The sequence below is a fragment of the Danio rerio genome, chromosome 9 (genome assembly GCF_052040795.2).
Source record: "Danio rerio strain M-AB ecotype USA chromosome 9, GRCz13ab, whole genome shotgun sequence".
In the NCBI taxonomy this organism is placed as follows: Eukaryota; Metazoa; Chordata; class Actinopteri; order Cypriniformes; family Danionidae; genus Danio; species Danio rerio.
Window position 1 is genome coordinate 13,714,838 of NC_141029.1, and position 13,276 is coordinate 13,728,113.

Consider the following 13,276-nt stretch of genomic DNA (forward strand, 5'->3'; position numbering starts at 1 on the left):
AATTAAATGTATTTTTATCATTCTTGGTGTGAATGGTCCTTTAAAGGTGATACATCTTCAACATTTTCCTTTATATTTAAAGTGTTGTGAGTTGTTTGTGCATTTATAAGACCCATGAAGTTTTAAACACTGAAGAGTAAAACCCAAAGAGATATCCTTTATAAAAAGTTACGACTCATCCACGACTACCTAAACGCCTCATTCAAACACGCTCCCACATTTAAACCTACATCAGTCAGTGAGAAGATTGTCCAAACATGTATATTCATTGAAGTATATACAAAATAAAGTAAAATAACTCACTCCAGTACTGCTGATGCACCTGCTTGAGGTATTCAGCCAATCACAATCGGAGCACACACAACGCTTTTCAGAATGATGAGCTTTGTAAAAATCAATGGAATTTGAGGCAAGTTTAAGCACATTTCATACACAATTGTAATTTAAAGTACTTTATGTAAACAAGAATAAAAGAAACAAGTATAAGAAATAAAAACAACAAGCAGTAAATGATTAAAATCATATTAAATGTGTTAAAACAGGTTTAAAGGAATGAAAAAAGCAAGACATAATAGTGAATCTGTCGAACATTTCAGGAAAGCAGGGCAGAGATGAGTTATAATAATTTATGGTATTTCCATAAAAATAATATCTTTATTTAAACTTTAAACCATGTGAACACATTGCATTGCATCAAATGTACACAATAATCTTTATTTTGGCAACCTCATTTGTCCTCTTTAACAATCAAAAATCATGTCTTTAAATAAACACTACACATTATTGGAAATATGCTCATTTTACAACTCCCTTAGAGTTAAACAATTGAATTTATGACTTTTGAATTAATTTATCCAATCTCCAGGTCTGATGGGAGCACTTTTAGCTAAGCTTAGCCAGATCATTGAATTGGATAAGATCAGTAGCATCTCACTCTAAAATTTCAAAAAAATAGTTTTGATAATTGTCTTATTTAAAACTTGACTCTTCTGTTGCTATAGTGTGTTATTAAGACTGGCAAAACTGAAATGTTTCTATTTTCTCTGCTGAGAAGGCAAGGTATAATACTCTAGCAAGATGCTAATGGTCTAATCTTATTCATTGATTTAAGCTGAGCTAAGCTAAAAGTGTTCCCACCAAAACCGGAGATCTGCTGAATGAATCTGCTGAACTGTTAAACTTTAGGGGACTTGTAAATTAAGTCTACCACCCCCCAAAAAGTGTAGTGCCCCTCTAACCACTAGGCTGCATCACTGGCTCACAGCTAAGTCCTTCTCATTATGTTAATGGTAAAGTGTGGCTTGTGTCAGTAATTGTAATGCATGTTGGCGTGTGGAGGTCTCCTTACTGACTGACTTTCCTTTGTTTCTGAAGGAGAGACAGTGCCAGAATACCAGATGGCTTTCCAGGCCGAGGCGGGAAACCACCCGTCCTTTGAGGACATGCAGGTGTTGGTGTCCAGAGAGAAACAGAGACCCAAGTTCCCAGAAGCCTGGAAGGAGAACAGCCTGGTGAGCCAATGAGACGATCACATTCTGCTCAGTCAGAATATTGCAGCAGGATCAGCTGACACATCATTAGAGAAGCACTAACTGTTATAGTCAACCATTTTGAACCTTTTAAAACTGGAATTTGATTACCAAAGTGCATCTATAATTTTAATGTTAAGATGACAAGATTCAGTTAATTGTACTTATACTTCAGATTTGAACCGACCTTTAATTCTACACATAAAAAATATTTTGACAACAGGCTGAGAAAGTCACATAAACAAGTCACAACTAATTACCAGATTGGCTTTAAAAAACCTGTTTAAAAGCTGCGTACAGACAAGCTGCTGTTCTAAAGGACTAAAACGATTAAACATACTGATATTTTTTGGGGACATCATGAATACAGTAGAAACACTGGCGGGAAAGATCCTGTTTTAAGGCTATTCTATGGATTAGCAATTATTCATTCATTTTCTTTTCGGCTTAGTCCAAAAAAGTTGTTAATCTGGGGTTCCCACAGCGGAATGAACTGCCAACTTATCCAGCATATGTTTTACACAGCGGATGCCCTTCTAACTGCAACCCATCACTGGGGGGTTTCAAACCAGCAAACTTCTTGCTGTGAGGCGATCATGCTACCCACTGCACCACCGTGCAGTCTCTATGGATTTACAATGTGGTTTTATTAATGGGCACCTATGGTGAAAAATCTACTTTTCAAGCCGTTAGGACAGAAATATGTGTAGGTATAATGTATATGAGGTCATATTGGGGTGATATAATTACAGCATCTTCCTTTTTGTCAATTTAACATCATAAAAACGGTAAACCAATTGGAGCTATTGTCAGACTGACCACAACTTGACGTAGGAGTGCGGTCCCCCCGCCCATCGATTGATTGACAGCTGCGTAACATGTCCCGGTAGTCACGTGTATAATCATATAAACAAGACAGGACGTGTGCGACCGGGAATAATAGATCTGTTCAGTTTGCTAGGATCATCAATCGTCATCAAATGTGATCAAAAGTAAGTTTCACGTGTTTAAAAAAGTTTTAAAACAGTGCACGTGTGTAATGAAAAACAGCGATTTACTTCAGATTTACTTCATCAGCACAGCCGCGTGTCAGAACAATTATGAAAAAAGACGCTTCAATCCCGGTTTGTAGACATTAAATCAGGTTTATTCTGAACATTAACATATATCCAACAGCATTAACAGATATCCATACAGCAGTGGAGATTAGCCTGTATCCTGTCACATTTGCGTGCAAAAAGAGTACAAAGCTAAACGCGCTGTCTGTATGTATGTGCGTATCATGTCTGTGCTGGGTATGCGTGTCTGTGAACTTTGTAACAACATTGGGCTCTATTTTGACGGTCCATGCGCAGAGCCCAAAACGGAGGGCGCAAACGCTTTCAGGGCGTGTCAGGACGCGTTTTTGCTAATTTAAGGGCGGGAAATCTGCCTTGCGCCATGGCGCATGTTCTAAAAGGGTTGAGTTTATTTTCTTAATGAGTTATAGGTGTGTTTTAAGAATAAACTAATTACAGTCTCATCTCCCATTCCCTTTAAGAGTCAGCTGCGTCGCGCCAAGAGCGCATTCGCTATTTATAGGACGCAAAGTAAGTCTAAGTGGAAAAAATGAGCATTTCACAAGCAAACAGTTCACAGTTAACAGTTTTTTTTTTAACAGAAAACTGTTAAACAGAGCATCTACTGCGTGAGAATGAGAGATAATGGATCACTTTCACTTTCGCTCTTGGATAGGGAAACCTTTACGCACAGACATCAATTAGTCTATAAATAAATACTTTTGTTTGTTAAGCGCAAAGATTCGTTTCAAAACTATTTCTAAATTCAGTTCTAATTTCCAGCAAACGAATAAATGAATAATAATAACAAAATGTGCTCAAAAACCTGAGTTATATCCTAAAACACATGCTGTGCCCCATATGGTCTAAAACCTGACAGGTGGGCAAATCTAAGCTTGTTTTTAATAAAACAAATATAAATATGGATATAATAAATAATACTGCTAATAATAATAACATTATACAAAAGCAAATTGTTATGAATGAACTGAAAAAGCCTCCCGAGATGAAGAAGGCATAAAAGCAGTGATTTTTCATATTTATGTAGGCTAGAAAATAATATGTTTTGTAATATTTTAATCCTTTATATTTATATTCTATATCTATTCTTATTATATACTATATATATATCCTTAATATTTAATTTTTTTCATATGTAAAGATATTTGCCTATTGCTCTCTTGTGCGTATTAAGCAGTGTGTAAGCGAGGTGCAACTCTGCGCCGGAGTTTAGGATAGTTTTGGTCTAATGAAAAATCTATTATAGATTCTCAAAATAGCAACGCGCCAGCGGTCCGCCTCAGAACGCCTTCGTTTTTAGACCAGAATGCCTATGGGCGCAAAAATGAGCGCTAATGCATTTGCTATTTAAACAGCGTACACTGTTAGACCTTACCGGGCGTTTTTACAGTAGAATACTGGCAACACTGTTGCCAGTTACTCACCGTAAAAGTTTGGTTACAGTAAGTAACTGGCAACAGTGTTGCCATTTAATTACTGTAACTGAACCATTACAGTGAGTGGCTGGCAACAGTGTTGCCAGTTATTTACTGTAGCTGAACCAATACAGTGAGTAGCTGGCAACAGTGTTGCCAGTTATTTACTGTAACCGAACCATTACAGTGAGTAGCTGGCAACAGTGTTGCCAGTTAATTACTGCAATAGAGCAGTAGTGGTAACAAACTGGAAACTGTGAACAGTTAATTACTGTACTGTAGGGTTACAACTCACAGCATTATACTGCATACACATTAATAGTATGTTATAGCCTTACTAAAATTAATTAGTATTCTTACCTGTTTTAAAAATAGAAGGCATACAAATTTAGACAAATGTATTTTATTGTTTTGGCAGCAAACAAATATACAACAGAAAATGTTTAACAAAATTAAGAAATCAGCAGATATAAATATCATCTTACATATTACAGGTCTGCACAGTAAGGCTGCGGTCACACTAACAATTGAGCATGCAAAATTCTGTCATACGGCACTGCGAAAAGTAGTGGGATTAAAGAAAATAATTAGAGATTGAACAAGCAAGCGACTGGTCCATAGTTTAAATTTTTGTTCAGACAGGTCATAATTTGATCTTTGATTGGTCCCAAGCAATCACATGATATGATTTTGCAGGTCAGAGAACTCCAAGCTTGAACTTTCCAATGCTGCGAACAGTGAAATTTTTCGCATGAGCTAGCATTCCAGGTCTGCAGCATTCACATGCGTATGAATGGAAGTCTAAAGGGAGAAAAGTGCAGTGTGAATGGGACTTTAAGCTGTAACTCTAATTATACACACCTGATCAAACTAATTAAGGCTTGTTAGAAATCTACAGGTAATGTTGAAGCAGGGTGTGAACTAAACTCTGCTGCACTGCAGTCCTCCAGGAACTTGGAGTTTGACCCCCATGGTATATAGCATATTTTTAAAGCAATTGGCAACATTTATCACAAATACATATCAAATAAAAAAATGCACGCATACACACACACACACACACACGCACGCACACACACACACACACACACACACACACACACACACACACACACACACACACACACACACACACACACACACACACACACACACACACAGAAAGTGCTGCAGTAAAATGTGTTTCTCTCTCCTCAATGCTGACCATGCAAAAAAAAAAAAAAACTAAACAGCAAAAAACACAAAATATTTATTTTATTTTTTAAAGTTTCAAATAATTAAAAAATAAGCATATGAAAACACACACATACTATCAAATCCAAAGGATCCAATCTTTTATTGTTATAATTATTATCTACTTCAAAATCTCATGACCACAAACTTTTCTATTGTTTCTAATATAAATTCATAGGTGGAAACACAGCTCTGAAAAATACTTAGCAACAAACTCACAACCTGGGACCTGACAGTGGAGCTTTTGTGTGTGGATGGTTATTTGTATCATATTTTTTGTGATTCCCTGTGATGATTTCTGTGCACATGTTACCTTACTGAGGTGATGGAATTTATTGTTTTTTATGTGCATAAACTTTTAGCATCTGTACATTATTGCAATATGCAATATCCAATAAATAAATATACTTAAAGCGAGGAGAGGCTAACTAGCTAACAATGTAGCTATCAAGTACACAGTTCAAGATAACAACAATATAACTTAAAACACAGCCTTATTTTGGAAACCCTCAAAAACATTTTAACACATTTTACTTACTCATTGTAGATTCTTATTTAAAGCCTAAAACATCAGACTCTACATCTGAATTGATAGACAGAGAATAGAGCACACTCAGCAGTAAACAAATCAAACACCTGACTCCCTTAAAGAGCCAGCATTTTCTGAAAACTCTTTCTAATACCTTTGCGTTTAGAATAAGACAGCCTGTGGGAGTGTGGTGAGGCCTAAATCATTGTCTTCTGCCTTTAAAATGCACGTCTCTATAAACAGCAACATAAAGCATCAGAGTAAATGGGACAGTAATGGTTGAACAGTAATTTGCCATTTATTATCACACATAAAGTAAATTACTGTAATTTATCCTTTGCATTACACAATTCTATACAAACTCTACTCCTTTTACAGTAAAACACTGTTTCCTTTCATTACAGCAAAACACTGACTATTTTGCAGTTATTTACTGCATAATCTACAGGGTAAGCATGCAGTTAAGCTTTAACCCTAATTAAGCACACCTGATCAAACTAAATCTAAAGGTAGTGTGTTGAAGCAGGGCTGGAACTAAATTCTGCTGGGCTGCGGCCCTCTAGTAGTTCGACACCCCTGGAGCATAGCATATTTTCAAAGCAACTGCCTACATTTATCACAATTATGCACATATTGTTTAATAAAAACAATTAAAATATGCAAACTTCATCCATAGGAAAAAAAAAATTATAATAAATAATCTGATCCTTATGTCGTTCCAAATCTGTAGTAATAATAAAAAAACACAAAAATGACATGATTAATACATTTTTTTAGGAAAGCCTTTTTACTATACTGTTAATGCCACTTTTACTTACTTTAATTGAAGTTTTCCAAACAAATTCATTGAGTCTCTGCAAACATGTATGTACATGCTGTTTAAGATATATATTTTTTAAATAACACATTTTTACTAGTCATTTACGTAGCAAAATACTAATATTCAGTTGAAATTGCAAATTGCAAGTGAACTATAGGTTAAATTAGGCAAATTAGACTAATTATAGAAACGTAAACAAAGTTATAAGAATTATTATGTCAATTTCTTTGCTCTGTGTGAATATTTTTGCCTTTAAATGCATTTCATCCATATCTTATGCTTAGCTTTTAATGATCTCTGTGGCATTGGTTGACTCCTGATACTCAATGTTAAAACATAAAAGAAACCAAAGAAAACACATGACTGCAGTGAAATTCAGCTTATCATCAATGCAATGTCCCACTCTCCCCTCAATACTGACCATTCACATATCAAAACTGAACAGTAAATACATATAAATATATAGAATTATATAATAAATATAAATAGCAACATAAAGCATCAGAGTAGATGGGGCAGTAATGGTTGATCAGTAATTTACCATTTATTATGACAGTAAATATCTGTAATGGGTACATGAAGTAAATTACTGTGATATATTCTTTGCACAACAGAATTTCATACAAATCCTGCTTCTTTTACAGTAAAATACTGTTTCCTTTCATTACAGCTAAACACTGGCTATTTTACAGTTATTTACTGCATAATCTACAGTAAGGGTTAACAGTGTAGCGCAACGCCTCAAAACGACTCTTGCGCCAAGCTGAAACTACCAAAATACTACTGCGCCATGCCTTGCGCCACACTGTGCCGGGTGTATGATAGGGCCTATTGTGTGTGACTCATCGTTGTAACTTAACACAGAAAATTCATCAAATACTCATTGGTAAAGTTCTTACTGTTGTATTTCTCACAAACACTACATGAGATCTGCTTCCTTTAAGTCTGTTTGTTGTCTGACGCAGCCGAGGGAGGAGATTAAAGCACGCAGAAAGGCACGTAGAAACGGTGGGCGAGGAGGACCAGCCTTAAAGGCGCAGTACAACAAAACACCCAGTGCAAAAATGTAGAAAACAGAACCTTATAAAAGGTATAATAAAAAAAAACTGATGGATGTTTTAAGCTGAAACTTAACAGACACAGTCTGGAGACACAAATGATTCATAATAAATCTGAAAAAAGGGGTAACCAAGGTGCCCTTTAACATTAATAATAATTATAATTAATATTATTAGGTGACGCGGTAGCACAGTAGGTAGTGCTGTCGCCTCACAGCAAGAAGGTCTCTGGTTCGAGCCTTGGCTCAGTTGGCATTTCTGTGTGGAGTTTGCATGTTTTCTCTGCGTTCACGTGGGTAACCTCCGGTTGCTCCGGTTTCCCACACAGTCCAAAGACATGCAGTACAGGTGAATTGGATAGGCTAATTGTCTGTAGAGTATGAGTGTGTGTGAATGAGTGTGTGGATGTTTCCCACAGTTAGGTTGCGGATGTAAGGACATCAGCTGCATAAAAACGTGCTGAATAAGTTGGCGGTTCATTCCGCTGTGGCGACCCCAGATTAATAAAGGAATTAAGCCGCCAAGAAAATGAATGAATGAACGGTATATTTTTGCCTATTGGCATTTATACATCCGTGAAACAAAAAAGTCTTTGTGTTCCATGGTCACACATAACTGTCTGGTTTCACTCAGGAGCCAAAATTTGCTAAAAATTAAAATGTTTGGCCATATCACCCACAACTATAGGCTGAATCCTGCTTGACACAGTGCAGAACACCTTAGTTTTCACATAAAGCAACCATCTGATCTGTGTGAGTCCTAATGCCCCAGTGAAAGTAAAGGGGACACTATACTGTCTGTTGGCGCTGTCTTTTGGATGAGACGTTAAACCGAGGTCCTGACTTTCTGTGGTCATTAAAAATCCCATGGCACTTCTCGTAATTAGTAGGGGTGTAACCCTGGTGTCCTGGCCAAATTCCCTCTCTGCCCTTGCCCATCATGGCCTCCTCAATCATCCCCATCCACTGAATTGGCTCTATCACTGTCTCTCCACTCCCTCTATAGCTGGTGTGTGGTGAGCGCACTGGTGCTGTTGTCCTGTGGCTGCCGTCGCATCATCCAAGTGGATGCTACACACTGGTGGTGGTGTGGAGAGACCCCCCTAATGATTGTGAATCACTTTGGGTGTATGGTCATACACATTAAATGCGCTATATAAATACACATTACATTACATCTAAAACATGCAACAGTATAATAATGACATGTCTGTTTTAACACATCGCTCTCCTCTCCTCTCTTCCAGGCTGTGCGCTCTCTAAAGGAGACTATGGAGGATTGCTGGGATCAGGATGCAGAGGCTCGTCTGACAGCGCAGTGTGCAGAGGAGCGTATGGCAGAACTGCTGCTGATTTGGGAAAGGAACAAACCTGTCAGTCCCACCATCAATCCCATGAGCACAGCGCTGCAGAACGAGAGGTCCGATCGATGCACTCACAATGTTCATTACATGAATAACAGTTCCTGATTGGCCTTTTGTATTAATAATATATATTTTATGCCAGATATTTTAAATCACTTTTTTTTCTTTATCAGAAACATACCAATGGGCTATATGCACAACTAGTGTTTTTCAGCCAACAATAAACTTCTGTTGAAAGCTTAATGTGACTATTTTAAATTCAATAAGGTTTCTTTTAACAGCATTGGCAGCATAATGGAATTAAAATACATTCATTTAAATAAAGTTAAGTTTTCATTTAGTTGTTTAAGCATGAAACAAGATGATAGACTGTGTAAACTCTAGTGCCGTCAGTGGTAGCTGGCTAACACAGAAACTCCATTGAAAATACTGAGGTAAAATAAATAAGGCAGGGAAAAATAGAATTTAATGCAGTGCTTCTTGTCTGTCTGAGATCCACTTTATATTGTACATCAATCAGACAGCGAATACTGCTGTTTTTTAAAGAAAACAGAACTTAAACATGGCGATTTTGTAATGGAAAGAGTTCATCGAATTGGCTGTCTGAAAATTAAAAGTCTGTGTGCATATAGCGCATTAGATTAGAAGTCATGTAGCCTTAACCCTCTGGGGTCTTAGGGTGTTTTGCGGGTCTGGAGAAGTTCTGATGTGCCCTGACATTTATGTGTTTTTCAGTTGCTTAGAAACATATCAGTGGTCAAAGTCTAATACCACTGTAAACGACACAAACCGGGCTACAATAATATGTTAGTAACATTTATGTACAAGATTGTGTTTTTGAGAAAGAAACTTTTATGCGTGGTTAGTGTAAAACTACAATTTTGAAGCCACTGAAAAAACTCCATGAATAAAAACACTGAATATTTGTCCACAAGACTTTTAAGACCATCTTGTTTTCGTGCTTACAGAAAACAATATATTGAATAAAAAATATTTGTGTAAATTAGTGGAATAATGTAATTTTAAGTAGTAATTACAAAACTATTCGCAAGAGGATTCTGATCACCCTGTCTGGCTTGTTTTTGCAATAATGACCTGTACATTATCCTACACATCTAACACCTTTAATTAAACAGACCATCTGTTCTCTGCCTTGACCCTTGTTTTTTCCTCCATAATCGCAGGAATCTGACCCACAGCCGCCGGGCTCCCAAAATGGGCTCTTACCCAGATTACTCTTCATCCTCTTACATCGAGGATCATGAGGGCATGGTGAAGAACCTCCCAGGCGACGTCTCCACGTCTGGCACTTCCTCTGTGGGTGGTGTGGGTGTGAGTGGCAGCAGTGGGGGCGTTGCAGCGACCGGAGAGAAGAACAGAAACTCCATCAACTATGAAAGACAGCAAGCTCAGGCGCAAGCTCGACTGCCCAGTCCTGAAACCAGCGGCACAAGTTTGTCCACCACAACCACCACAACAGGCCTCACGCCCAGTACCATCATGACCACCATCTCCGAATCGGGCCACTCGGAGGACACAGGAGCCGGAGGAAGCGTACCAGTGTGCCTTCAACTCACAGAGGAAGATCTGGAGACCACCAAACTGGACCCCAAAGAGGTGGACAAGAACCTGAAAGAAAGTTCTGATGAGAATCTGATGGAGCACTCGCAGAAACAGTTCAGCGCCCCTGATCCACTCAGCTCGGGCAGCACCAGTCTTTTATACCCACTGATTAAACTCGCAGCAGAAGTGACCGGAGGATCTGGAAGTGGTGGACAAACTGATTTCGGGGTGGGCAGCAGTGGAATGAGCGACACTCCCACAGCCATGTTTCCTCTCCCCAAACAGCAGAATCTCCCCAAGAGGCCCACTAGCTTACCCCTCAACACCAAAAATCCTGGTAGGGAGTCTTCGTCGTCTCGATTGAAATTCGGGAAGCACAAGTCCAACCTGAAGCAGGTGGAGACAGGTGTAGCCAAGATGAACACTGTGGTGGCCGTCGAGCCACACTTGGCCACCGTCACCAACAATGGACCCAGTGTGCGCAGTGGTGCTGGAGTGGTCGTAGTAAATGGATATGGAGTGGGCAATGGTGCCAGCTCCTCTGATGCGTTTGGAAACACGAACCCCGTCGGGCCACAGGGTGAAGGTGGCGCTCCTCTGCTGCAGAGCCAGCTGAGCGGAGAAGACAGCCGACTCAACATCAACATCAACTCCAGCCCTGATGAACACGAGCCCCTGCTAAGAAGAGAGCAGCCGGCCGCGCGGGATCACTCCGGTCGCACCAACTCCAACAACAACAACAGCAACATTCACACCACTGCCACGGTTTGTGCGCTCACCGCTGCAGACGCCCAGATAGAGGCTTTAACCTGCCTGTCGGGGGCGCCAGACGGAAGGGATAATGGGGTTCCATTGAGGCCACCTAAACCCAGAAGACCAGAGCGGCCAAACTCACTGGACCTGTCAGCCTCTTCCCAGGATTCTTCTCTTTTAGGTGAGACCTGGTTTTAATTTGACTGTGAAATCACTAGGTGTTGCAATTCAAAGGTATAGATTCAAATTCTGCTGTACAAAGGTTGTAGTGTAGCAATTTCTTAAATAAGATTAATGCTTTTATTCAGTAAATCGTCACCTTAGAATTATAAGGTTCTATCTGACATTTTTTATCAAAATTGAGTTTTTGACATATCAAATGCTTGTCGCAATCATAACTGTAAAATGCGATATGATCATTTAAATGATGTGCACATTTCACTTTCACTTCCGAGTGAGGCTCATGGCTGCCGTCTCTGTGAGAAAAAAACACATTCATGCAAATCAAACCTCCCACACAGCCCTCAAACGATCGCTCTGTGCAGCAAACTGAATGTTATTTACAACTTCATTACCTGTTATCCACATCCTATGCAGGTTCTGTTCACTAAAGTAGGCGTCATAGACGCAGAACTTTGCAGATTTTGAGCCTATCATGGATTCTGTTTATTTAATTTTATACATATTATAACTAATATGTACTTACACAGGAATTAATAGTTTGTTAGAATCTACTTATTGTGTAAATACATGTATTTATTGTGTACTTATATGCTTGATTAAATACCTGTATGTATTTACATCTGTAAGTAACTTCTGTAGTTACATTTGTAAATACACTGCTAACCATTCCCTACACCTTAACCCACCCTTAAACCTACCCACACCCCTAAACCTGTCCATAACCCAACCCTTATCCCAACTCAAGAGAACCACAAGTGTTCTCAAATACATTATGAACACAGTAAGTACATTGTATTTATTTTTTGATGCAAGTACATAGTAGTTAAGGACACTTAATATAAAGTGGGACCACTTCACTTGTGAAAAGTAACACAAGTTGATAGGGGTGTAACGATACACTCAGCTCACGATACGATGTGTATCACGATATAATGTTTAAGATTCGATATGTATCACGATATTTTGAATAAAAATTGTAAATTAAACTGAAATGCAAATTTTACCAAGTAAACTATTTTTTATGAATTTCTTTTGTTTCAACTTGTTAAACTTAACCTTCTTTAAGAAAATAAATTAAACAGGCCTGTCTCTGGAAAATAAAACAATTTAAAAACTTCTTTAAAATATTATTGAAATGACAGAGACAAAATTAAGGAACAATTTAAGTAAAGGTGCAAAAAAAAAAGCTTTCTATTTAATTGAATTTAACAGTAAGAGCTTAAGGCTTTGCTTGGTCACTTGCGTTTTTTGTGTGTGCAAAAAAAAAAAATCCAAATTTCCAGGTATTTAATTCATATTTAATTAAATTCATTTAGAGATATCTCTAATTACAATTGTGACTAGTCAAAACTCATTTAGAGATATCTGCAAATATTTTTTAATGGAAGTCAATGGAGGAATATGACTAGTCATAATATATTTGCAGATATCTCCAATCTGATTTCGTACTAGTACAATTGTAATTGCAGATATCTCTAATTGTCATTCTGACTAGTCGAATTATAAATATGACTAGTCAAAATATAATTAGAGATATCTTTAAATATATTTATGGATAGTCAGAACAAAGGTTTAAATGCTAAAACGGCTTGCCATACGCGCGCGTCTATCAAAGTCCGCCCTCTGTAGTAGCAGCTCACGGTCAGCTCACGTCATATGTGATTTTGCGGCGGGAACATTATATGAAAACAGAATGATATTTTAGGGTGAATTATACCTTATAAATACAGTATGTGACTCTTTCAACACCA

At 38.1% G+C, this 13,276-nt stretch overlaps 2 protein-coding genes across 2 annotated transcripts in view; one reads left to right on the forward strand and one right to left on the reverse strand.

The window, feature by feature from the left end:
* Nucleotides 1–13,276, reverse strand: part of LOC141376079 (uncharacterized) — a 996,984-nt gene that overhangs the window by 786,217 nt on the left and 197,491 nt on the right. The gene's annotated exons all lie outside the window — the stretch shown is intronic.
* Nucleotides 1–13,276, forward strand: part of bmpr2b (bone morphogenetic protein receptor type 2b) — a 169,540-nt gene that overhangs the window by 154,654 nt on the left and 1,610 nt on the right. The window contains 3 exon segments of the mRNA NM_001039807.1: nucleotides 1,375–1,511; nucleotides 8,910–9,082; nucleotides 10,211–11,523. Coding sequence (NP_001034896.1) covers nucleotides 1,375–1,511; nucleotides 8,910–9,082; nucleotides 10,211–11,523 — 1,623 coding nt within the window.